Below are 23,678 nucleotides of genomic sequence, written 5' to 3'. Positions count from 1 at the left end.
TTTTGGAACCATGACTCAATTGCAGTACAGTGACTATCTTCTGTAGCCACGCAGCGGAAATTAACGGGGAAGAATGCCTAAATTTGCAAGACTTAATCATCAGATAAGATCAGGAACCTACAAAAGGAACAAGCTCTCCTGAGCAGTTAGACGACATGAGCAGAACTTTCACCTTAGCCTGGTAAGACTCTTTCATGTCCTACATACAGTGAAATAGTGTTTGTGGGGCATGCAGTCTACATTGTACCCTATCTACCATAATACTCTTGAACTCCTGCTGTCCTTGAAATAAAACTTTCCATTACCATAACATAAATTCAAGCAAAAGTTTCTGAATATTGATACTAAGGGAGTAACCATCCTTTAAACAATTTAATTTGATCCTATTAAATTACCTAAAATCGATCCAGCACATCTTTAGCCAAAAATTCAACCAGTGACTCAGAGATAAATACCAGGGTACTGAACAGTACAAGTGAGGTTTTCCAGATTCTTTATATCTCTTGCAAGATAATCAAGTTTAATTTTAATGTGTGTACTAACAAACAAGCAAACAAGAAATAATGGCAAATCCTTTTATATTTTAGCTTCACAAAGTTCAGCCTACTGTTGTTTTTGCACATCGAAATAATACAAACAAAACATTATTAGAACATTCTACCACACTGCATGCTCACATGTATTTGCAAAATTCAGTGTTTCCACACATGACATCACATGTTTTGTTTACTGAGATGGCACTTGGTCGATTTTGTGTTATAGTAAACCTACCATATTTCAATCCAAATGGTATTTTTCTATATCGATTCATTCATTCATTCATCTTCTAAACCAGTTTTGTCCCTTTCGGTGTCACTGTGCTGCTGGAGCCTTTCCCATCCAATGGTGGGTAAAGGTACCGTACCGGTAACTAGACAGGTCGCAGGGCCACATATCACACACCCATGCACACTCCTATACACACCTAGGGACAATTTAGTTAACCAAAATTAACCTATGACGCATGTTTTTGGACGGTGGGAGGAAGCCAGACTCCACGGAGAAATCCCACGCATGCACGGGAGAACATTTAAACTCTACAAAGAAGGGTCCCCCATTAGTGTTCTGTTTCAGGTCCCCGAGCCGGAACTTGAACCAGGGGCCTTCTTGCAGCGAGGCAAGAGTGCTAACCACTGCGCCACCGCGATTCAGTTATTGATTTATCTGCTTTTGAAACGTTTTTTTCAATGGTACAGGTCGATTCATTTAGATTCTGCCTCAGACAGATTGATCTGGTTGGAACGTAGGAATGGAAATCAAAAAAACCTTTGTGTCCTTTCAGAATTAACATTTTCTATGAGATACTATACTACAAAATACTCCCACATATGTGGGCTAATAATTGCAAACAAGATATTTTTCATTTGCTCACATAAAAAAGTGGTTATCCTTACAGAATAATTAAATCCCATTTTGCAAAAATGAGCACACCACAATAATAGTTTTCGGAGAAAACACTTGAAACTACAGAATTCTTATTAACAGGCATTTAACCACAGGGGAGTCCAATAATTCATTTAAGGGGTGTCCAGCACACAGGTGACTATAAATGGGCATTACTTAGCAAAGAAAAGCCTTTCCCATTTCATGCTGTCAGCACTGGCTCGCCATGGAAAAGAAATGTTACAAAATCTGAGAAAGGGAATCAATTCTCTACACAAAAAAAGATGAGGGCTACTTTAAGATCAGCAAACCTTTACATATAAATAAAACTACTATGGCAAAAGTGATCCAAAAATGTATGAAAGATGGACGTGCACCAACTGTCAGAGACATCCAGCCCGTGCGAGGAAGCTAACATCTCGACAGGAGCGTCTTCTGATGAGAAGGCTTGAGGAAAATCGGCATGCAAGTTCACTGCAGTTAGCTTAAGCAGTAGAAAGCCAAACTGAAGTGACTGTTTCCCGTGACACCAAATGTGTCAAATATATATATATATATACTGTATATATAGATGGAGAGAGAGAGATTATATATAATTAAATGTACATTTGCAGTACTGGTTTGATCTACTATAAAGAGGCATGATCATCACAGTTTCTGTCACCAGTGAGTAAGCTGGTAAAACATAACCCAATCCATAAAACGATTATCGCAAGACCTTGATGGAACTGTTGTAATTTCATCATTTATTTATGCATTTTGTCCATGCATGAGGAGATTCAAGAACTTATCAGAAGTGACATCAGACAAAAGGTGGGATAAGGTGATCAGTCCATCACAGGCCCACAGACACAAGACTAGCATTTACACAAATGTTTGCTAAGACAGTTTTCAATTTTTAGTCATAAGTTTAAACTGTAAAAAGAAACCTAAGAAAACTCCACATTTGTCACTATTTAACTTATTTGCAGCTTTTAAATAACAAAAGTGAACAGAACCTAAAACAGTGGTATAGTCCAAGTCCAGGTCCTACTCCTATTCCTTTTTGGCGTTCTATCTTACACCACAACTTTTCTGTTATGTAAGGCCTATTTAAACTATGCAATTTGTATTGTATTACAAAGTACTTTAGATCCTCAAGTATAGGTGATTTTCCAGGTCTAATTGCTGGATTTTGTTATAGAACTTATTATTGTAAGACTAAAGAAGGAATTTTGTATGAGTTTTTCTAACTTTCTGTTGCGCAGGGATTGATGTTTTGACTCCTCCCTAATGCTTTTCGTCGTCCACTGCAGCTCATATAACACATCTGATAAACCAATTGGAAACAGACCCTCTATTAAACACAACAAAAACTGATCCATAAAGGAGGCATCCCAAAGGGGTATAGTTAGGGGAACAAAGGCATCAGGGAAAAACAACATAAACTAAAACATTTTTGTCTACTTTCAACATTTTTCTTTCAATATTTTGTTTTCTACCCAAGCTCTCTTTCTTTCCTTTCTTAATGCATGGTAATACAGTGAAAGGGGAGCACAGCGCAACCTACTGTGTGGAGTATGTGAAACAGCGGAGTCTAAACTTCAGGTCAGATCTGCTCTGATGAGCAATAAGGGTGCTGGTCTGCAAAAAGTATCATAAAGTGAACAGTCACCAAAGCAATAACAGAGGGTTCACTTGCAATACATATCCTTGATAAGTATTTCTTCTGATACAATTCTTTGTATAGCATGTATAATATTCCTTGATTGGAGTAATTAATGGGTTTTCTGAAAAAAACTCCTAAAATGTTGGAGCTATTTTAGTGGCCCCTCCTCTTTTTAAGCACCTAAAATGCACATAAAGGGCTTTAGTATAGAGCAGCTTACACAATTTGTCAGGTTTACAAAGTGGAGTTTAAGTGGAGTTAACTGGCTTACCCAAGGACATGTCTACTCTCAGGACTTGGAATCACGCAGCTAATAACCTGACTGGCAGGCAACAGCTGTAACACTCTGGCTACAATATTTGCTAAACTTAGGCCGTCAGCCTAATGAGACCATTAAAAGACCCATTTTTTTTAAGGAGATTTGTTGTGATGGTTTTGAATGCCCCGTTATTCAGGCCATGCCATTTTTACCTTAGAACTTGTTCATCCTTTATTGAAACTTTTTGCCTCCCCATTGGTGAAACACAAATGCTGATGACAAATTTTGTTGCTTTTTCTTTGTGACGTGTCCATCTACATGCGCAACCCTTTCTAACTACCGTATTTTCCGGACTATAAGTCGCACTTTTTTTCATAGTTTGGCAAGGGGTGCGACTTATACTCCGCAGCGACTTATATTAGAAATAAATTGAAATAAATACATTGTTAACCCTCCTGTTATGTTCATTTGTGAGCAACAGAGATGATGTTCCTGGGTCAATTTGATGTATGAGGTATGTTAGGTGTTAAGAGTATGTTAAGTGACTCAGAGAATCAGCAAACTTTTTTTTACAGTTAGATCTTGAAGGCTAACAACATAATATTCTATTTTCCAATGATTTCATAGATTCAGAAATGCAATAAAAGTGAAAACTGTTTCTACAAATACAGGATGAAAACAGAGTATTAGTTAGCCAATGATGCTTCATGAAAGGAATAAATAAATAAGTTTGAGAAAAAATTACTGTGAAATTATTAGATAAACAGTCTGCTATGATTGTGTCATATAAGGTTGTGAAAGTTAAAATGCGACTTATAGTCCAGTGCGACTTATCTGTGTTTTTTTCTACTTTATAATGCGTTTTTGGGCTGGTGCGACTTATACTCCGGTGCGACTTATAGTCCGGAAAATACGGTATTCATATTCTATTTGATATGTGAATTTCTGAGACCCCTCTCTAATTAGCTGATCCAAACTTTTTGTAAAAACCCATTTTGCAAAACTGCAATGAAAGCACGTTGGAATTCACTGAGCTCCTGAGAGCGGTCCGTTCTTTCACAAATCTTTGTGAAATCAGTCTGCGTACTTGAGTGTTTGATTAGGACACCTGATTCTGATCATTTGGATGAGTGAGAAAATACTTTTAGTAATGTAGTGTATGTGACAGCTAAAAGCTAAAAAGGCTTCTGATTCACAACGATTTGTATAAAGAAATACTGAGAAACTCAAATTTAAGTCTAATTTAATCTAACTTAAGTTTAATGTCCTTCTTCAGCAGAACAATTTTACAAGAACATGTTACATAAAAAAAACACAATTTTAATTGGAGTAGGGCTTAAAGAACCCGACTACCACTTTTGAACATTTTTTACTGCAAGAGTAAAAGACAAAAAAACATGTTAAGAGTTCCAGTTTTTTCTACATCCACAGAAAAAAATGTGATGAGAGCACTCTATATTTGTACTTTTGTAAATAGAAAATTGAATATATAACAATCCTAATAATTCTGATCGGGACGCTAGGAGACAGGCTACATCACCCACTGTTGACATCATCTGATTCACTGATGTCACTGCTGCTATTTTTGGCTGGCCAGTAGTGACACAGGGGCATATCACGATTTACATGAGTAATACGGGATGATAATGACTGGCAGGTTAAGCAAGCCACATCGTGTGTGTGCTACCTAAACGCTCACACTGGCATGCTGTGTTTTGCGTGCGATTACATGCCTTTTTGTCTTATCATTTCCAAACATTTTTTAAGGAACAATTATGTTCCAGCCTTACATGACCATGTGTCTGCAGATCCCCACATATAGGTCTTCCCCTTAAGCTGATGTGCTGAGCTCCCATTACCACATGTTCTTTGCTGCTGGGTTCTCCCACGTGGGCGGATTTTGTTTGAGGGGGGGGGGATTGTTCCTGCATGAATAGTCTACAGTGTGAATGGGAAACACCCTACTTTAGACAGAGAGCACGCCAGTGAGTAGGCAGTAGTCTGATCGATGAGTGTGCTCACTCAGTAGCTTGTTGAGATAGCATATGTGTGACCAAGTAATAGAGATATTCTGCACTGTAGGATGTGTACGCTCTACCCTGTATGTGTGTGTACAACCCCGGGAGCTCCCATGGTGGTGTCCACCCCCGCCTCTATAATTCAGCCACTATTACAAGCCTCTCCACTGCTTCGACTAATGAAACCATAAGTCAGCCAGAAACACACTTTTAAACACACACCACTGCAGCAGAACCAAACTGGCAGTCAGAGGAATTTAACAAAAATGAAAGTTTAGGAAAAAATAAAGAGCCTTGAAAGTGTGGAATACAGCAGCTGTAAGACTACCAGCCTTGTGTGTTTGCCCACGCTGCTTCAACACTGCAGTGTAGAACAGTGGAACATCACAGACTGGCAGCTTGCCCATACATTTAAATTGCAAGTGTGATTTGAAAGGATGCTGAAAGGTGTTGATATAATGCTGTTATTCTGAAACAATCTTAAAAAAGCAATCCCAACTAGAAAGGCTTGTACATTTGGTTTTAAGACCATTTAAGACATTTTAAGACTCATACACAGGGGCCTCAAGTCAAAACATATTCCTACTTGTAATTGTGAGTCCCCATTTGTCAACTCTCTGAATCGAATGCTTTCCCTGTTTCATAATTCTTGATGAGGATACAACACTTGTATTCATTTGAAAGGCCTACTCTGGTGAAAATTGTTTTATTGGTGCTTTTAACATGTTTTTGTGGCATTTTTCTCATGATAGGGGACATATATAAAGAAAATTAAGATTAAAATGTGATTTTTGAGTAATCCTTAATCGTTGTGAATCAGGAACAGATGAAAAAAATGCAGCTTGAAAAAGTTGTAGCTGTGATGTACTTGTTAGCGGGCAACAAGCTCCATGCTCCACTCCATTTCGGTCCATTCCTGTGCAACTAGATCCACGAAAAACATATAAAAATCTAGCATACTGAAAAATAAGGCTTTTACCAAACCTTTTCTTTTATTGATTAAGTATAACAACAAACAAATACAACATAGTCTTCTAATGATGACCCAGAACTCAATCCCAATATTCGTACTGACATTTTTTCAAGTTTTTTCTAATGCAATTTCCTGCAAACTTTTTTGTTGCTTTTTTTGCATCAATAGCTCAATTTTATTATTATTTTAGCTTAGAGAAAATTAATGATAATTTCAAAGTTAATATCATGAATTGTTTGATAGATGTTTATATTTGAACAAATAATCTGCAGGCTTTAAGGGCCTATATAATGCTTTTCTCAAGCCTTTCAGAGTAAACTATATCCATATAGATGATAATATATTACCAGTACCTTTAGCACACTAAAGAGCAATGTTTTTATTGAACTATAAGTTATTTTCGCAGCTCATTTTTCTACCAGAAGCAGGGCTGAAAGTAAGCCGGTACGGTACGGTACGGTACTGCGTACTGGTATAGGATCTGGCGGATGTACGCCGAACCGGCTACAAGATCAGCTATGTGGCCGCTCTTTGCAGCTTTAACACACATTCAAACGCAGCTGTGGGCTAAAACTACCGCTAATGAATCGCTAATAAAACTGTAGACCGGCCAGCACTTTATTTGATCATTTTACCGTCTCTGTGGTTTTTAAAATGTAGCCATGATAAGATGTCGCTGCGTCCTTCTGTCTTTTCACGTTATCTGCTAATTCTCTCACTTTCCTAAACAAACATATTTAGCATGCGCAAATTACAGGGTACCTTTTGATTTGTTATGTGGGATCACTTAATTCACAGTCAAGGACGCACATGCAAGCTGGAGGTTGGTTAGTTTGCAATGGGAAAAGTAAAACAATAAATGATTCCTACAGTTTTTTTAACACTATTGGGATTGATAGTTCAAGATGTAACCTAATATGGTAGTAGTGAAACATGCAGCAAAGAAAATAATTTACTTTTGAAAAAGTTATTGAAAATAGAACAATGCAAGGAAAGTTAAAATTTGTAGAAAGAAGGTGCATTTCTGTGTTTATCAAGTTCTTTAGTCAAATAATCAATTTAAATATATTTTCCACAAACCCTGTCAACAGTTGTATTTACAATCAAGATTTATTCTTAACTGCATTTATCTGTAGTGCTGTAACGAGTCATTTAAACAACGATTCATATCATGATTTGTGCTGACCGATCCAATTCATAATCCATATCAGTTCACTTTGAACGATCCGATTCCCTGACCTAAAATCGATGCAGGACATCTTTAGCCAAAACGTCAACCAGAAGTTTTCCAGATTGCTTATATTTCTTGCAAGATAATCAAGTGTAAATTAAATATGTGTACAAACAAATAGAAAACAATAATAAATGGTAAATCAATTCACATTTTACTTCCATAAAGTTTTTATGTTTTTCCACATAAAAATAATTTGGACATTCTACCACACTGTATGGTCAGGTGTCTTTGCTTAATTCAAAGTGTTTCCACACACTGGACTGGAATTATGGACTGATCATTTTTTGCAGCCCTCCCAGGTGTGTTTTCCGGTGTGATGCACTTGTTTGTTTTTACTTTATAGTAAACTAAACTTACATTGCCTCAATCCAAGTGAGCGACCTTGGAGGCATTTCAGGCTGACAACTCGAGCAGAGCGTTTTTTTTTAGATTAGATTAGTTGACTTTATTTATCCCACGATGGGGAAATTCACTTATCTGTGTTTTAACTGGTTACTCCTCCCTAGGGCGGTTCAATCAATCAACTCACCTGTTCAGCATCCTATTTAATCCCAGGCGTGCGTGTCCATTCTTTCTCTTCTTTTACCGCAAGCGTTGCGTTTGTCGCCGGTTCTCCTACTAATTTTTTCAGCATCATGATGTCTTCCCCCCGATTTTTCGGACTCGATGGTCCCCTTTCTTCTGGTGTGGGGGCATCCGTCTCCCCGCGTCTGCCCCTCCTTTTTCGGCTGTTCAGCAGGCGCAGTACCGGCTACCTGCGCGTCTTTCGGCGCGGCAATTCTCGCGTCTCCAGCGTGCATCTGCAGGGGGAGTGTCCTGCAGTATTCGGGTTGTCAGTGTCGCTCCATCGGGAGATGTATGGGCCGTGATCGCCGGAATCTGTATGGTGAGCGGCCGTGCTGCCCTCTTCTGTGTTTTTCTGTGTTGAGGCTTTTTGGAGTTTGCGGCTCTTCCTCGTTCCTGCTCAACCCGGTCATCGGTGATGTCACGTCCCTAAGGACCCTGGGATTTGCAGTTATTTTTCTTAAAAGTAATGATGTGTCGTCCTGGTGTCGTTTTGGGGATTGTGAGGTCTTTTCCGTGGTTGTGAAGGCTGACGGTCCTCGCCAGGTCGGGTTTTTCATGCTGGCTGACTTTGTTGTGGCTTTTGGTGTATTTCTCTGTAGCTGTGTGTTATTTAGGACCCGGATGTGAATTTTGGCCATCATTCGGTGCTGGCTTTGTTGTGCTGGCTCTCTTTTTGGTTTCTTTTCTGTTTTAGCTGTGTACATTCGATAGTTTAACCTGCATTTTGGTCCGTCTATCGACCTGTCTCTCATCTGTGGACATTTTACTTAGCATTGGTCTCTTTATGCAGCATCTGTGGCTCTTTTTTCATTTTAATTCGCTGGGTCCGGAAACAGCGATCCTCGTGTCTACACGACCGCATGCTCAGATGTCTGGTTCTGCTCCACCGATTCTCTCTTGGGGCCGGCTGGTTTGTGGACAGCCACCCTGCTCTATGTTCCCCAGAAAGTCAAGCCCTAGCCTTCAGGGAACTAACAGCTTTGTACGCGGCCCCGTCTTCTCAACTTAACAGATATTTTGTTATTTTCTCTCTTTGGTTGGTTCAGGGGTTTCTGGCTGGTTTGTGGGGGTTATATGATGGGCTGTTTCCAGGGCCCCATTTTTTCCGTTTTCAAGTCAGCCCCTAGGGTGGCCACTGGGAAGTATTCAGGTTTGACGCGACTTATGTTGGAACTGTCTGCGCCTCGCTGTTCATCCATTCTGGGCATCAACAGCCTAATTCTTCGTGATCCTTCCGGTTTTGTTTTGCACTTCGACTGACCATGCCATCTCCATGATTACATCCACCGGACGCAATGCATGGCTGGGGAAAGCGGATATTGCATATGTTCTCACTGTTCTGCCTCTCCATCCCTCCCAGTGGCGTCTTCTTGATGTTAGGTGGCGCTCAAAGTGTTATTTATCAGTTTACCTTTCGGCTGTCGTAAAAGTCCTCATGGTTTTGACTACATTGTCAGAAGCCCTGTGCTGGACTATGTGTAATCCTTTGGGCTCCCCTTCGTTTTGCATCTTTTTGATGTTTTCTTGGTGGTCGATTTTCCTCCATTATCCCCGGTCTTTTGCGTTTCTAGATTCTTGGAGTGGTTTGTGTTATGACGATGACTGTTTCGGGTCTTTGGTCTCCCTCCACTTGCTTTCTCAGGCTACGCCCTCCGTTGGTTTTGGGGAGAAATTTATGAAGACTGGTTTATGAATGTCCGGCCGCCAGAAATTTAGGACATTAAACCCAAATCCACAGCACCAATGTTCCGTTAACCGATCATGTGCTTCTGAGAGAATTCAGCCGTGGAGATTATTACAAAGGTTGTTTTAAGAAGTGCGATGATAAATAGTTAATGTGTCATCGGTTGACATGGTTTAGTGTTTAAATAACTTTACATTACGAGCTAATTTCATCCTGGCTGTTGAAACGATATCACTAGCTTCAGTTCCAAGAGTTAACATTTGTGTCCGCAAGCCAAGCCTTAGTCTGCCCTGTTTTCAAGCAGATGACACCCGACTAAGAGTATCTCCATTTGGAGACTTGTTGTCATCCGTCTCTAATTGCATGAGGTTCAGCCCGCCTAAAATACTATCAAAACCTACGATCCCTCATGGATCTCAAATTGTTCTTCATTTGCCAGTATCTAGACACCCTTTTGCCAATTGATATTTCAGTAGTCTGTGCTTTTGTTGTCCACCTTTTTGAGAACCGCTGATTTCAAGTAAAAATCATCAAATCCAGCCGAGCTGCAGTCCATTGTAAGTGAGATATCGAGCTTCCTCATCTATGAATCTCCTTGGTCCTCAAATCTCTTTGGTCTTTGGAGACCCTTCCATTCGCCTGCTCTATGGCCTTCTGAAGGGGCGTCCCTCCGGAAATGACACAAAGCATTCCAAAACTGATCAGTTTCTTTTTGTTTTTTTGTTTTTTAACTTGTCCAGTCCAACAGCTGGGCAGACAGATGAGAGCTGAAGGCCTCTTGTGTTGGACATATTTTACTTTAACAACAGGGGTTATTAATCTTCAGACAAACCAGAGGTATGTCTGAATAAAGCCCTTTTGTAATCGAGGCCAAACGTTATTAATTTCAACCATGTTTGAAAATCTTTTGTGTTGGACCGGACGGAAAAGGAAAGAAGGAAAGAAGAGAGAGGGATGTTAGGGGGGGATAGGAAGGTGATCAAAGGAAGCCCCCCCCCCCCCTTCATAAAATCATGAAGCAGCATAAAGCAACAAGCTACTGGATGTTTATCATTACAGTAAGGTTCAGATTTAATACAAATCTCCAATGTCCATGTGTTAACATGTACACAATACAGATTGTGTGCACACATGCATACTTATGCCTTCAAAACAACTGGTGTGAGATATTTCATTCAATCAATCACACAACCACAAATAGAAAAGCAAAACAATTAACAAGAAATATTGCAATTTAAAAAACAAAACAAAAATCCAGGAACAAAAATGTAAACATATTAAAAAAACAAAAGTAATGAACTGCTAAAAATTTAAATTAAATAATAAACTTTTGCATTAGCTTCTGGGCGCAGCTAATGCAAAAGTTTGGTGTTTGATTAATCAACTTTTTACCCCAGTTCAGGCAAAACATCTTTGTGTTTTCCCTGTTCTTAAAAAAATCAAAACAAATATGGAAATTACCTTTGTTTTTGTTTTGTTTTTTCTGTCTGCATTTTAGTTTCTGGAATTTTGTTTTGATTTTTAAAATGCAAAGTTGTATTTTCATTTTCCCCTTCGTTGGGATCTTTAAAATGTTTTGCATTGAGTGATTTGTTGATGTGATTTGGACTTCAGGGGCCTGTTTCAGAAAGAAGGTTCAACCAACTCTGAGGTAAAACTTGAACTCTGAGTTGGTCTATCGAGAGATTAACAACTCTGAGTTTTCTGTTTCAGAGCAGCTGATCGGAGTTAGGTTAATCAACTCTGAGTGGACTGATTCGGAGTTAAGCGTGTGCACCGCGACTATAAGAAGCCATTATCAATGAAGCGCAGATATTACGTGTCACCATGGCAACCGTGGAAAAAAAGAGGTCTGCATATTTTTCGCCAGCTGAACTTGACGTGCTGCTGCAGAGTTACAGTGAATATGAGCACATATTCCGGAAGAAAAGCAACACTGCTGCATCTGCAAAACAGAGACAGTTAGCGTGGGAAAACATAGCTGCTCAAGTTAATGCGCAAGTTTGCATTTAAATCATTGTTATAAAATATTGGCTGTAATAACTTTTTAAATAGCGTAAGGTGTGAATTAAAAAATGGCGATATTTAGGTGTACTTTTGCAGTGTTATTCGTGGTGTAATTGCATGAAATGCTGCATAGTGTACAGAACCAATCTGGGGGGAAAATGCATTTAACGTCGGTAAGGTTTAGAGGACTTTTTTTGTTAACCTTCCCCTCTTGCAAACGTTGGTCAGTTTAATATTAATACATGCAATTGTGTTTTTAAAAGTGAACTTTTGTCTACCCTTGTATTGATCAAGTGGTATAGGTTTATATGGGATTAAGAAAAATAAGCAGTACTAGCAAATTGTGTTTCCAAAAAGTAATTGTTACATTAATCTAATTCAAAGTCCCTGATTTCATTTTCATGTAGATGCAATCCTGCAGGAATTAAAAGAACATGGCAGCAGCTAAGAATTAAGTATAAAAACATAATTCAATCAGGTAAAATTTGAGCATGTCATGGATGTAGGCTTTGTTGACAATATTTGACATATGAAACATCTACATAGCAATACATATCTAATGTTGTTTTCATTGTATATATGTAATTGACTGCAACGAAAAACGGTAACGCTCAAACAAAAACGTATGGGGAAATGACAAAAAATCGAGCCTTGGTCTCAAAATCCTCGCACGACGTACATTTAATTCTCTACGAATTAATGCAGCCTCCTCGTCTACTGGGTCCTCCAAAAAAGGACAAGCCATTCTTGTCACTTAGACCGTCTCTGTGTGATAGAAATGTGGGCAATGAAGGTTAAAGCGAAAAATACCGCTTCATCTTTAAATAGGGGAGGGGACCGGCAGAAACCATGAGTTTAGAGAATAAAACCTGCTCCCGACCAGGTTAGGTTGACAGCGTAAGTAACCATGGACACTGACTCTGAGTATAAGTTACCTCTCTTTCAGAAACGGGTTTGACTTACTCTGCTTTCTCTGGTTTAACAAACCTCCCATTCTGAAATTGAAAACCCAGGGTTTCCCTGATTTCAGGGTTAACGCACTCAGAGTTTACACTTAAACTCCTTTCTGAAACAGGCCCCAGTAGATCCGTGTTGTTAGTCCCACAAAAACAAATTTGCCGTAAAATGAGGGGAATGTTTGGTCAAATGTTGGATGTCAATGTTAAGTCTTCTAGGTTGGCTGTAATTATCAATGTGACAACTAATCTATTCTTAATCTAATCTAATTTATCTATTGTTATAAGGGTTTTAAAAAGGCAGAATATGTGTGATGTGGCAAAGTGTACCATGTGGAGATACAGTATACAGCAGAATGGGAAAGTGCAGCTTCACATAAACTGAGATCAGTAGACAACCAAGAAGACAGAGTCTTAGCATCCACAGAGGCCTGCAGCATGCTCATAAAAAACTAAAACCATACTGTGCATATCTCTTTATGCTGCTGCCATTCCAGCACATTCACTCTCAGCTAAACTCTCTCCATCTCTCTGTCTCTGTGCCATGATGTGCTTGGTAGCAAGGTTTGCCTGGAGGCCTGTGCATTAATTTTTTTTTCCTTTTAAACTCTCTGCCTTCAGCTTAAAGCAGGAGTGTAAAGAAAGAAGGGAGAGACAGTGAGACAAGGAGTGCTGTAGGCAAAAGCAGCTTCACAGAGAACTCTGAGCCTCAAGTCTTTGAGCCTGTCCTCTTGCCTCCTTTTTTACCTCCTCTGCACTCGTTTTCGTTTTGTTTTCAATTTTCTAATCGTTTCCATATTTATCCTGACTGTAATCCTTGTGTTTTGTCTGAGTTTTCTTTCACAGTTTCTTGTTTATTTGTTTTTTCTTACTCTTTGTTTAGTTAAACTGTCAAATCCTGAAATATTTTCCTGTTTTTGTGACCTTCTCTTTATTTTTCAGTGAGCTCTGGCATTTGTTTTCTATTATATATGTCTCTTCCACATTTTGGCCTATTTTCTGTTCTCTAGGAATACAAAATTTTTGGACTTATTTTTTTCATTTTATTTATTCACGACAACTTACATGTGATATTTTGACAATACCATACAATGCTGCATTCACAACTGACATGCATCGCCCGTTCAAGAACGCACTAAACACGCAATGCGTGAACACTTATTTAGCCCATGGTGTTCACATTGGACTGTCACTACCCAATACTTGTTCACCACTAACAGCTAAAAAGAGCCTTGGTGCAAAATGCTGAAGTGGTGCAAATCTAGCAAATCTTGCTCCAGGATTGTTGTTTCCAGCTTTATTCCAAAATATAAAATACTTGGTATATAATTCCGGCTGGGCACAGACCGCAGTTATGTTTTTCTCCATTATCAATTTTCAAATGGTTTGCACTTCTGCGAATCAAACTGGTTTAACTGGTTATAGTTTAACTTTAAAATGTTTTAAAAAACATAGGGTCCGAAAATAGACTAAAAACTATTGTAGCTTTGTGAACAAGAGGGATTTGACCGCGGAAGCCCTAAACATGCATATACGTGCGTTTACATAGATTTTTCATTGGAAGTGACTGCTTAAACATGCGTTTAGAATAACAATTGCAAAAAATAGCAAAGCCACATGGATATCCCCAATTTTTCTAGTTAGATCTTAACTCCTTCGTTCCTGAAGTGAAATGCCCTTGAGCAAGAAATTGAGCCCATTTGGTTTTGTCAACCAGTGTGTCAATGTTGACTACCAGTAGATTATTTCTATATAAAGTACATCACATTATCTATCAGTACAATGTTTCCTGCAATTTTATCATGTGCTTGTGATGCAATTATTTCAGCCACGATTTCTTAAATTAACTATCTTCTTGCATATTTCTACTCTGTTTTAAGTCATATCTGGTATTATTTTTTGTCTTAATTGCAGACAGGTAAACCTTTACAGACCTTTAGCTCCAGTGTGTACACTACACTAAACCTTCAACCGTAACTAGTGGATTCTGAAGTGGAGAAAAGCAGCTTTGCCTTACTAGTTTTGCATATTGGTGCAAAGCCAATATGAACAGCTGCTTTTCTTCACGTCAGAATCAGTGGATTCACGTTGATTGTGATAACGGTCGAAGAGTTGCTGAACGTCCAAAAGGGTCTTTTTTAGGTGACACTGGCGGTGTTGAAGGGTTAATCTGGACTTGATAAATGACTGTGGAAAACAGAAAAGAATTCTCAGACAATGCGTGATTCTAATTTTACAGAATTTTGCTGTATGTTGCGATCCTAATTGAATTTAATTGAAATATAGGGGTAAAGATCCCATAACAACACAGTTTTTAAATGTTTTAAATGTGTACAGATTTTAAATTTCAAATGCAAATGCCTCTGGAGTTCTCCGTGTTCAGAGGTGTGCAGTACATATGTGCAGTAGCAGACTTACCAAATGTGCAGAATATGATTTAGAACTGGCTTGTTGAAAAATGCATGAATGTCCCCTAAGAAGATGTCATCCTGAAGGAAGTAAATGTGCTTTTTTGCATTAATGCTGCCATCGCAGCAGAATAAAATATTTTACCCAGGGGGGTTTGTAATCATCACAGAGCCTGAATTTTGAACTTGTTGCTGATAACCCTTTTTGTGGCCTTTTTTTCTCATCTTTTCTCATTTAATCTCATCTTGACCATGCCGAGTCTAATCTTTCAAAGGATTATCTCTGACTAATGTAAAAAATTTCCACTTTCAAAATGCTAATAGTCTATTCCAGATTACGTTTCTCCCTATAAAAAACAAGTGCAAAACTTTGTGCATGTTGGAGAATGTAATTTCTTTATGACTACCGGTATCTTTATAATGGTTTGCTTTCGTTTTTCTCACAGTGCTATCTGACAGACAGCAAATGAAGGCTGTGTTTTATTAAGAATATAGTTGTGCTTATTTTTTTAAAGTTTTTCTTAAAGACCCAATTTGATTACAATTGTGTTAATGTGTTCTTGTGTCAGTTTTCTCAGTATGGAGGCCTCTAAATTCAGAAAATTAGGTTTAAAATGACATTTCTGAATATTTATTTATTCAAGTTGTTGTTAATCAGGAGCAGGTGTAAACTACCATTTAACAAAGATTGTGTTCATTCTGTAGAAAATACTCTGCAGCTCTCTGCTCTGTACCATTCTAAAGCAGCCACTTGCAGAAAAATAGATCCATGTACGTCTTTGCTTTCTTCGTCTCAGCTGGCATCTTAGTTAATGTGAGGCTGGGGGTGTGAGGGGCGTTAAGAAAAGTAAACAGAGATCTCTCAGCAGTGGAAGGAGGAGGAGGGAGTGGGGCTGCTCTGCACCAACAGTCCACAACTGAGAGGCACATTTCTAATGGACTCCTGCCACTCTGCAGGAGACCTAAAAAATTGTCACAAGTTTTGTTATTTTAGCTATGAAAAAAAGAAAGCATAATCATAATTAAAAGACCACTGGGAACGATTTTAAAATAGATCAAAAGATGATCAGAGTGGGACTTTAAATTCTTAAAATCCTGGAATAAAATGTTACACCTAAAATAGAAACCACAATATTTTCCCATATTTTAAAATGATGTGCTTAATCTCTTTTCTTTAAAAGAAACTGTAAATTCCTGATAACATGTAGATTCTGTGTCTATATTTGCTGCTGAAAAATCAAGAAAATCTAAATACTTTTGAATAGTGTGCAACAAAATTTGGTGTAAATAATATCTACATGTCTGCATGATATCCGATCCAAAAGAATATAATTTCTTTGGTTTGGCTAAGGATACACAAAATTTAAAAACCATCCATCACCATCAGCAGTTGATGTGGTCATCTGATTTCCTCTAAAAATCCATTGAAGCTAGTTTGCCTGTTGACGTTTCTGACAGCTATTCTTCTTCATCCAGGAGCTGTGCGAGCCTCCAGTATCTTCCCCATACTGAGTGTGATCCTGCTCTTCATGGGGGGGCTTTGCATCGCCGCCAGCGAATTCTACAAGTCACGCCACAACATCATCCTCAGCGCTGGCATCCTCTTCGTCTCTGCAGGTATCATGGGAAGAGGGTAAAGAGCGATAACAACTGTTATTAATCAAGATCACTTTGTAAAGTTTAGTAAGATCTAGAGTGGCATGAGAGTAAAGTCTGAGTTTTAGGGAAAAAAGATTACAGGAAAAAGGATGAAAAGGTTCAATATTGATTAATGAAAGACATAGTAAAGGAAATGAAATATACAAAAAGTGAGAAATACAAAGACCTGCGGTTACATGTGCAAAATATCTTTGATCGGAGAAAAGATCGGATAAGAATTAAACTGTGTACATACGCCACATTTTCAGTCAGAATAAATCATTTGGACATGCGAAGAACTCTCTAAAATACCGGAAACAACCGTAGAACAAGAAATATTGAGTTCCGTTGTAAACAAAGAAACCGGCAGCATAGAGTGAGATGATCTTCTAAACGTGATTTTATTATTATGATTATTATTAAGTGCTTGTTCGCTCACAATTTTTTTTAACTGTGCTTTGTTTGGAAGAAGGGTTAGGGTTAGACCAGGGGTCGGGAACCTTTTTGGCCAAGAGAGCCATAAACGCCACATATTTTGAAATGTAATTTCGAAAGAGCCATACAATAATGTAGTGTCCCTTTCCCACACTGAGGCACTGAGACTTAACCTCTTTTAAGGTTCTTTATTCTGGTTACTGTAGACCGCAACAAACGCCGCACAGTTAATTCAGCAACTCCTCAATCTCTCCAGCGAGATGAAAGCGCTTCTGCCAACTTTATATTCCCCTGCTCCCGCTCCAGCCCTCCCATTTCCCTTATTCGGCCCATAGCTGAACCCCATTGGTCCAAATTACCTAACAACAGGCTGAGCGACAGAACTGAGAGCCAATCAGATCTCTACCTGATGCGTTCATTGAACTCCAGAACTTTTAACGCGGCCCAACAGCCACCCAGTCCAAGTCAGTAGGCAACGATATGTTTCAAACTAAATATACAAATGAATGTGTGCATTTGATGTGATTTCAACATTTTTAAAGTACAATAAGTCTGTGGATTCTTTTTAATAACATTGTTATGCTGTTGCTGATAAATAAGGCGTTGAGACTTTAAACGTGATCGTAGGTTGGTCTGAATGTTCTGTAGATGTGAGAAAGACTGCTCACGTGCACACGCGGAGCCAAACACACACTCACACGCTGCAGTGAGTGACAGGCAGCGGGTTTTACGTTATTACAATCCCTGCGCAATTCACCTGCTACCTGTGCCCACAACTCCATCCCCCACCCCCACCCTCTGCTTTCTTCCTCACACATCCCGTCCCCGCAACTGCGCGCTCTTTCTCTGAGACGGGAGCGCGCAGTTTTAGGCACGGCAATTCACAGGTTTCCGGCTGGTACAAACTCTGTGAAATAATAGATAATAGTAAATTGATAGTGCTCTCCAAGCAACGCTACTACTGCGCGCCTCTGGCATCGCATGGCGCCCGAGAAGGACTGGTCCAATGAAAAAAAAAAAAAAAAAAAAGTGTAATTAAAGATTTGTCTGCGAGCCACATGTGACCATCAAAAGAGCCATATATGGCTCGCGAGCCATAGGTTCCTGACCCCTGGGTTAGACTAATACGTGCCAACAACATCTTGACTGAACGTAAATATGTGGGAATAAAATCAGCCTTTATTTTGTCTGGAACTGATTGGATAAACAAATTCACATGATTGTTTGCACGGTCCTCAGGACTGCGCAGCATTTGTCCATTCAAAAGCCGTCACCGTTAGTTCACAAACCGTCCTCCGCTCTGAGACACGGTCCACCCGGGGGAGACACGGTTCTTCTGAGTTTGGCAGCTCACTCACACAGGGCAGCGGACGGACTGCCTTTCTCTGAAGCGCCACACCGTCTACCCATGACGTAAAACCAGAGCAGTAGTGACCCACGATCAGAATAAGTTGGCTGGATAGTAGCTCGGTTGGTAAGGTGGAAGGCTGCCACGCAGGAATCCAGGGTTCAAATGAATGAATCAGCAATGGTAATGGGGCAATTACCATCACCCAGTGAGGGTCCTTGGGCAAGTCCCTTAACGCTGCTGCGGGGCTCATCTGCAGCTCACCACTCCCCCAGGGGATGGGTCGGAGAACAAATTTCGCACACCTAGGCCTAGGTGTGTGACAGATGGTGGAACTTTATCTTTAAATTGTTTATATGCACCACGATCGGATCAACAATCGGCAAAACCCACCTATCTCGAATGAGTCTGATCGGAGCAGAGTATTCCAAACGGCGTGTTTGACGCATTTTTATTCTGATCAGGCGTTCATTCCGATTACTTTTGTCCATGTAACCGCAGTGGTTCTAATCCAAGGCCTTTTGTGCTAAGCCAAATAACTAATTAACCTGAGTGAGGATGAATGAATAATTAATGGACCTGTACCAGAGTTGTCTTGGATTGGGCATTCTATCATCCACAATAAAGAATCCTTCTTTTCTGAGCAAAGGTAATAAATTCAAACATGACGTTATGACACTTAAGTACCAAGTACTAAAAATGAGAAATATGATGAGGGAGGTTTTAAACAACGTCTTACATATTCCCAAAAGATCGTAAAATAAACCTTTGGTTGGAATTAAGTTTGTTATTTAGTCCAGTTCAAAGACCCATGCCAATTATCTTTGGATCTATTTTTAAAGCATTTCCAATATTCTTTTAATTATAATTCTGCAACTTTTAGGCAAAATCAAATCAAATTGTTGGCCTGGCCCTACTTCCCATTATCCATCCATCTACACTCTCTCCTGCAAGCTTTCAGCCCCTCACACCACCATCCTAAAATTTCATGTGCAACAAAAATAGTGAGCAATATCAGAGCTATCCAGCCATACAGCTTTGAGCTAGATTTAATCTCAGACGAGGAAAATAAAGATGTACATGGATGTTTTCTTCTACAAGTGGATGAATCAGAAGGGAGTGGAGCAGGGAACTTGCAAGTTGCCATTGTAGGTTCTACATCAAAGCTGCAAGCTTTTTCCCAAAGCATTTTTGTGTCTCCTCCTGATTCACAAAGATATGAATAAAGAAATACTCAGAAATGCAATTTTAAGCTTAATTTTCCTCAAATACATCCTCAGTCATCAGAAAAATGCCACAAGAACATGTCAAAAAAACAAAAACACAATTTTAGTTGGTGTGGGTCTTTAAAGATGTGTCATTGTATGATAGAAAACGGCTATTAATTTAAAGAAAAGCCTTTAATATCCATCTAAAATAAAATGTAAAGTTTTCTTGAAATTGTGTCTATGAAGACTCTCATTCATCCAGGTTGATTCTATCATAGTAGTAGGGTTAGGGGCTGTCATCTGGACTTAGTCAAATTTCCTCAGTTTGATAGGTCATTGTATGAATGTATAACTGATTATTGTATTGTTTTTGTGTATTATTCTTATTTGTTTGCTTGAAATAAACCATTTCTAAATCCAAATCCAAATCCAAAAAGTTAGAATACGTTTCACCTCTTATCCAAAAAGCTGTGTCAATTCTGAATTAGCTGGTAAAAGAGCTGGTATATATATGCTCATGGGGGAGGAGTCAGACCTGAAACTGGATGGTATTGTCAACCTAGCCTACATGGTTTCGGGTCGTTAAGAGTCCTTTGTCCTCAGCTGTGGGTTGGGGAGTCAGTGACTCCCTCCCTAACCAGGTCATCTCTTTCAGCTGTTATCCACCTGGGTCGTTAACAGCTGAAAGAGATGACCAGTTCTTTTACCAGCTAATTCAGAATTGACAACGCCTTTTGGATAAGAGGTGAAACGTCTTCTAACTTTAAAAACTAAGTCCAGATGACAGCCCCTAACCTACAACTAGGGTTTTCTTGAAATTGTTACCCTTTTGGATTAGCATTTTTAAAGAGAATCTATTTGACCTTGTTGTGTTTTCCCTTCTCTTCCAACCTCCAGGTCTGAGCAACATCATAGGAATTATTGTGTACATATCAGCCAATGCAGGTGACCCCTCTAAGAGCGACTCCAAGAAGAATAGTTACTCATACGGATGGTCCTTTTATTTTGGCGCCCTCTCTTTTATCATGGCTGAAATGGTGGGCGTTCTAGCCGTGCACATGTTCATCGACCGCCACAGAGAGCTGCGAGTGGGTGCAAGAGCCGCCGACTACCTCCAAGGTGCAGCCATCACTCGTATTCCCAGCTACCGCTACCGATACCGACGCCGCTCACGTTCTTCATCCCGCTCAACGGATCCCTCACACTCCCGCGAGGCATCACCAGTTGGCCTGAAGGCCTTTGGGACTTTACCTTCCACTGAGCTGTCAATGTACACCTTGCCTAAAGGCCAAACAGGCACCCCTACAGCTACCTATAACTCCACAGAAAGGGACCACAACTTCCTACAGGTCCACAACTGCATTCAAAAGGACCTGAAAGACTCAGGTGGCCACAGCAACACCGCCAACCGGCGCACTACACCTGTATGAGACAGAGATTGACCACAGACCCTTGCATAACATTACTTGACGGAAGACACTGGAAAGTGGCAAAAGACAGATTGTTGTGTGCGGGGTGGGGGAATTGTTCATATTTGGATAGAAAAAAAGAGTGAAGAATTGGGTTTCTGTTAATAAAACAAAAAGAGAAAATGGAAAACAAAATGCATAAAAAAAATGTGCATGATCTACCCATGAACCATTGTTTAACAAGTTTTTTGTAAAGTGTTGAGCGGTCGGGGTTAAGGGGGTGAACATCTGGGATGCTTTGGTAAGATAGGCAATGGTTGTTTCTAGGAACTGTGGAGGGATGGGCTGGGCCAGGAAACCTGCTCAAAAGTAACCTTCATATTTTTACTTTTCTTAGGTTTAGAAAAAGGGACCACCGCCTGCCCCCCTCCCCTCGGCCCATCTTAAAAACCTGCCCCCCTGCACTACCATCGCAACAAGCCCCCAACACACATGCCCTCAACGCTCTTAAGCCTAATTTACACTAGTCCTTCTGTGATGCGTCTCTGTTGCGTTTATTAATCAATCGGAATGTTTACATTATCTCTGTCAAGTCTCCATCTAACGTTCGTCCCTCCACAACGCAAGTTTGAGGAGTTCTATTTCCATTTGAGCCGATTTTGCGGCAAAAAGCCAGAGAAACAGCAACAAGGTACGAGTTTCAACATAAAACTTCTGTTGTAATTTCAAAATAAAAATGTATAAATATTTATTTTATATATTGGGTGTCGTGGCCAAGTCATAACGCAATTAAACACCGCAGATAATACCAGCTTCCATTTTCACTTTGGACAACAAAAGTTTAATTTGGAAGTATGCATGCATGTTTTATATCATAATTTATGATATAAAACATGCATTTTATAAGGACTCAGTGAGGAAAGCTCTCTGAGTCCTCATAAAATGGATAGAGATGGTTAAGTAGAATCTTTTTTATTTCAATTTTTCCTGTCGTAAGAACTCCTCCAGAACTTAGGCTAAGAGGTGGGGGGGGCGGACTAGACACACATCGGAGACAATGTAAACTAACTGATGGTTGTAAGACGAACTCCACACACAACGCCGCAGACCAGTGTAAATCCGATGTTACACCCCACTCCTTTGTTTAGTTGCTGTATCTTCTTGGTTTCATTCTTTAAATCACATAATACTGTGAAAAAACTGCAGTGTGGTATTCAAGCAAAGAGCTATTAATGCTGCAAAAAAATCATAAAATTACTATATGTATTGATTCTATATAAATATATGAATATATATGTTAATATATCATAAAGAAATACTTCCCCTGCGCCAAAACTATCATCAAGAAATAAAGTTAAGTGACCCAGGAGTAGCTAACTGGTAAAACTAAATCAAGGTGTCATGGAAACCACATCACCATGAAGAAGTCTGTAATGGAAAAGGCTAAAGCTTACCTGAAAAACTGAAAGTAGTAAACATTTGACATGTTCTTTTTTCTGCAACAGCAAAATATTTTTAAGGAAAAGCTGACCTCTGGTTTTTTTGTTTGTTTGCTTTCTTGTCGTTGCTTTTTTTGTCCCATAAAACGGGACAAACAGCAGAGAGAACTTTGGAAAGCTCTCTTTGCAAACTTTAAGAAGACTGTGGACAATGAGCCGTCACTACTGCCAAAGACACAAAGTAGTGCGTGTGAGAACATAGCTGCCACAAAGCTTGAGCTAAGTGACGACAAATAATGAATTTACATGCATGCTTGTCAAAAATCATCTGATCTACTTTTAATGAACTTCTGTTTTAAACAAATGAACAATTATACAATATAAGGGCAGTGGGAAAATATAAATTAATGTTACAGTACTGTGTCTCTTTGATTTATTTTTCTTTTGATCAGAGATTTTGGGATGGGGGCTGATTAATTACATATTAAAAACAAAAACAAGAGAAAAGTATTGTGTATAGTTTTTGAATAACTTTTATTTTGGCTTTTCATTACATGCTATTTTCACAGATTATTAGATCTTTAAGACAGCCTTAGCCTGTTTCTTTATTTTATTTGATTTTTTTTTTGTTTTTGTTTCAGTGTAAATTCGATTTTTAGATTTAACTTCGTTCAAGTTGCCAAAAACAGAATGACTCTGAACTTGGATGCATCAAGTCCTGATGACAAATAAAAATGGACCCTTACCTTTACGGAAATCATTGATTGTACCGTGAACTGCATTTTGCCAATGGGAACAAATTGAGGATGTACAAAAGATGTACAACACCCCCGTAGATCAGAGTAACTCCCCAGTTTTTACAGTTTTCCGTGTGATTTATTAACCTTGTTTAATTGTTCTTATACTGTCTTAAGCTTAGCTTGTGGTTAATTAATAATTTACACAGTGCAACTAAGAAACTGTGAAAAAAAGCACTGCAAGAGATAACGTAATATAAAGTGGACAACTGAATGAACCGATATACT

The 23,678-nt window shown here is 39.2% G+C and overlaps 1 protein-coding gene across 1 annotated transcript in view; it reads left to right on the top strand.

Annotated features, from left to right (window-relative positions):
- Nucleotides 1–23,413, top strand: part of cacng2 (calcium voltage-gated channel auxiliary subunit gamma 2) — a 108,585-nt gene extending 85,172 nt beyond the window's left edge. The window contains exons 3-4 of the mRNA XM_004066076.4: nucleotides 16,653–16,793; nucleotides 20,703–23,413. Of these exons, the coding sequence (XP_004066124.1) occupies nucleotides 16,653–16,793; nucleotides 20,703–21,235 (674 nt within the window). The 3' untranslated portion in view covers nucleotides 21,236–23,413. The remainder of the gene's footprint in view (nucleotides 1–16,652; nucleotides 16,794–20,702) is intronic.
- The last annotated feature ends 265 nt before the right edge of the window (nucleotides 23,414–23,678 follow it).

This window comes from Oryzias latipes, chromosome 1 (assembly GCF_002234675.1).
Source record: "Oryzias latipes chromosome 1, ASM223467v1".
Taxonomy (NCBI): domain Eukaryota; kingdom Metazoa; phylum Chordata; class Actinopteri; order Beloniformes; family Adrianichthyidae; genus Oryzias; species Oryzias latipes.
This window is presented reverse-complemented; position numbering and strand designations above follow the sequence as displayed.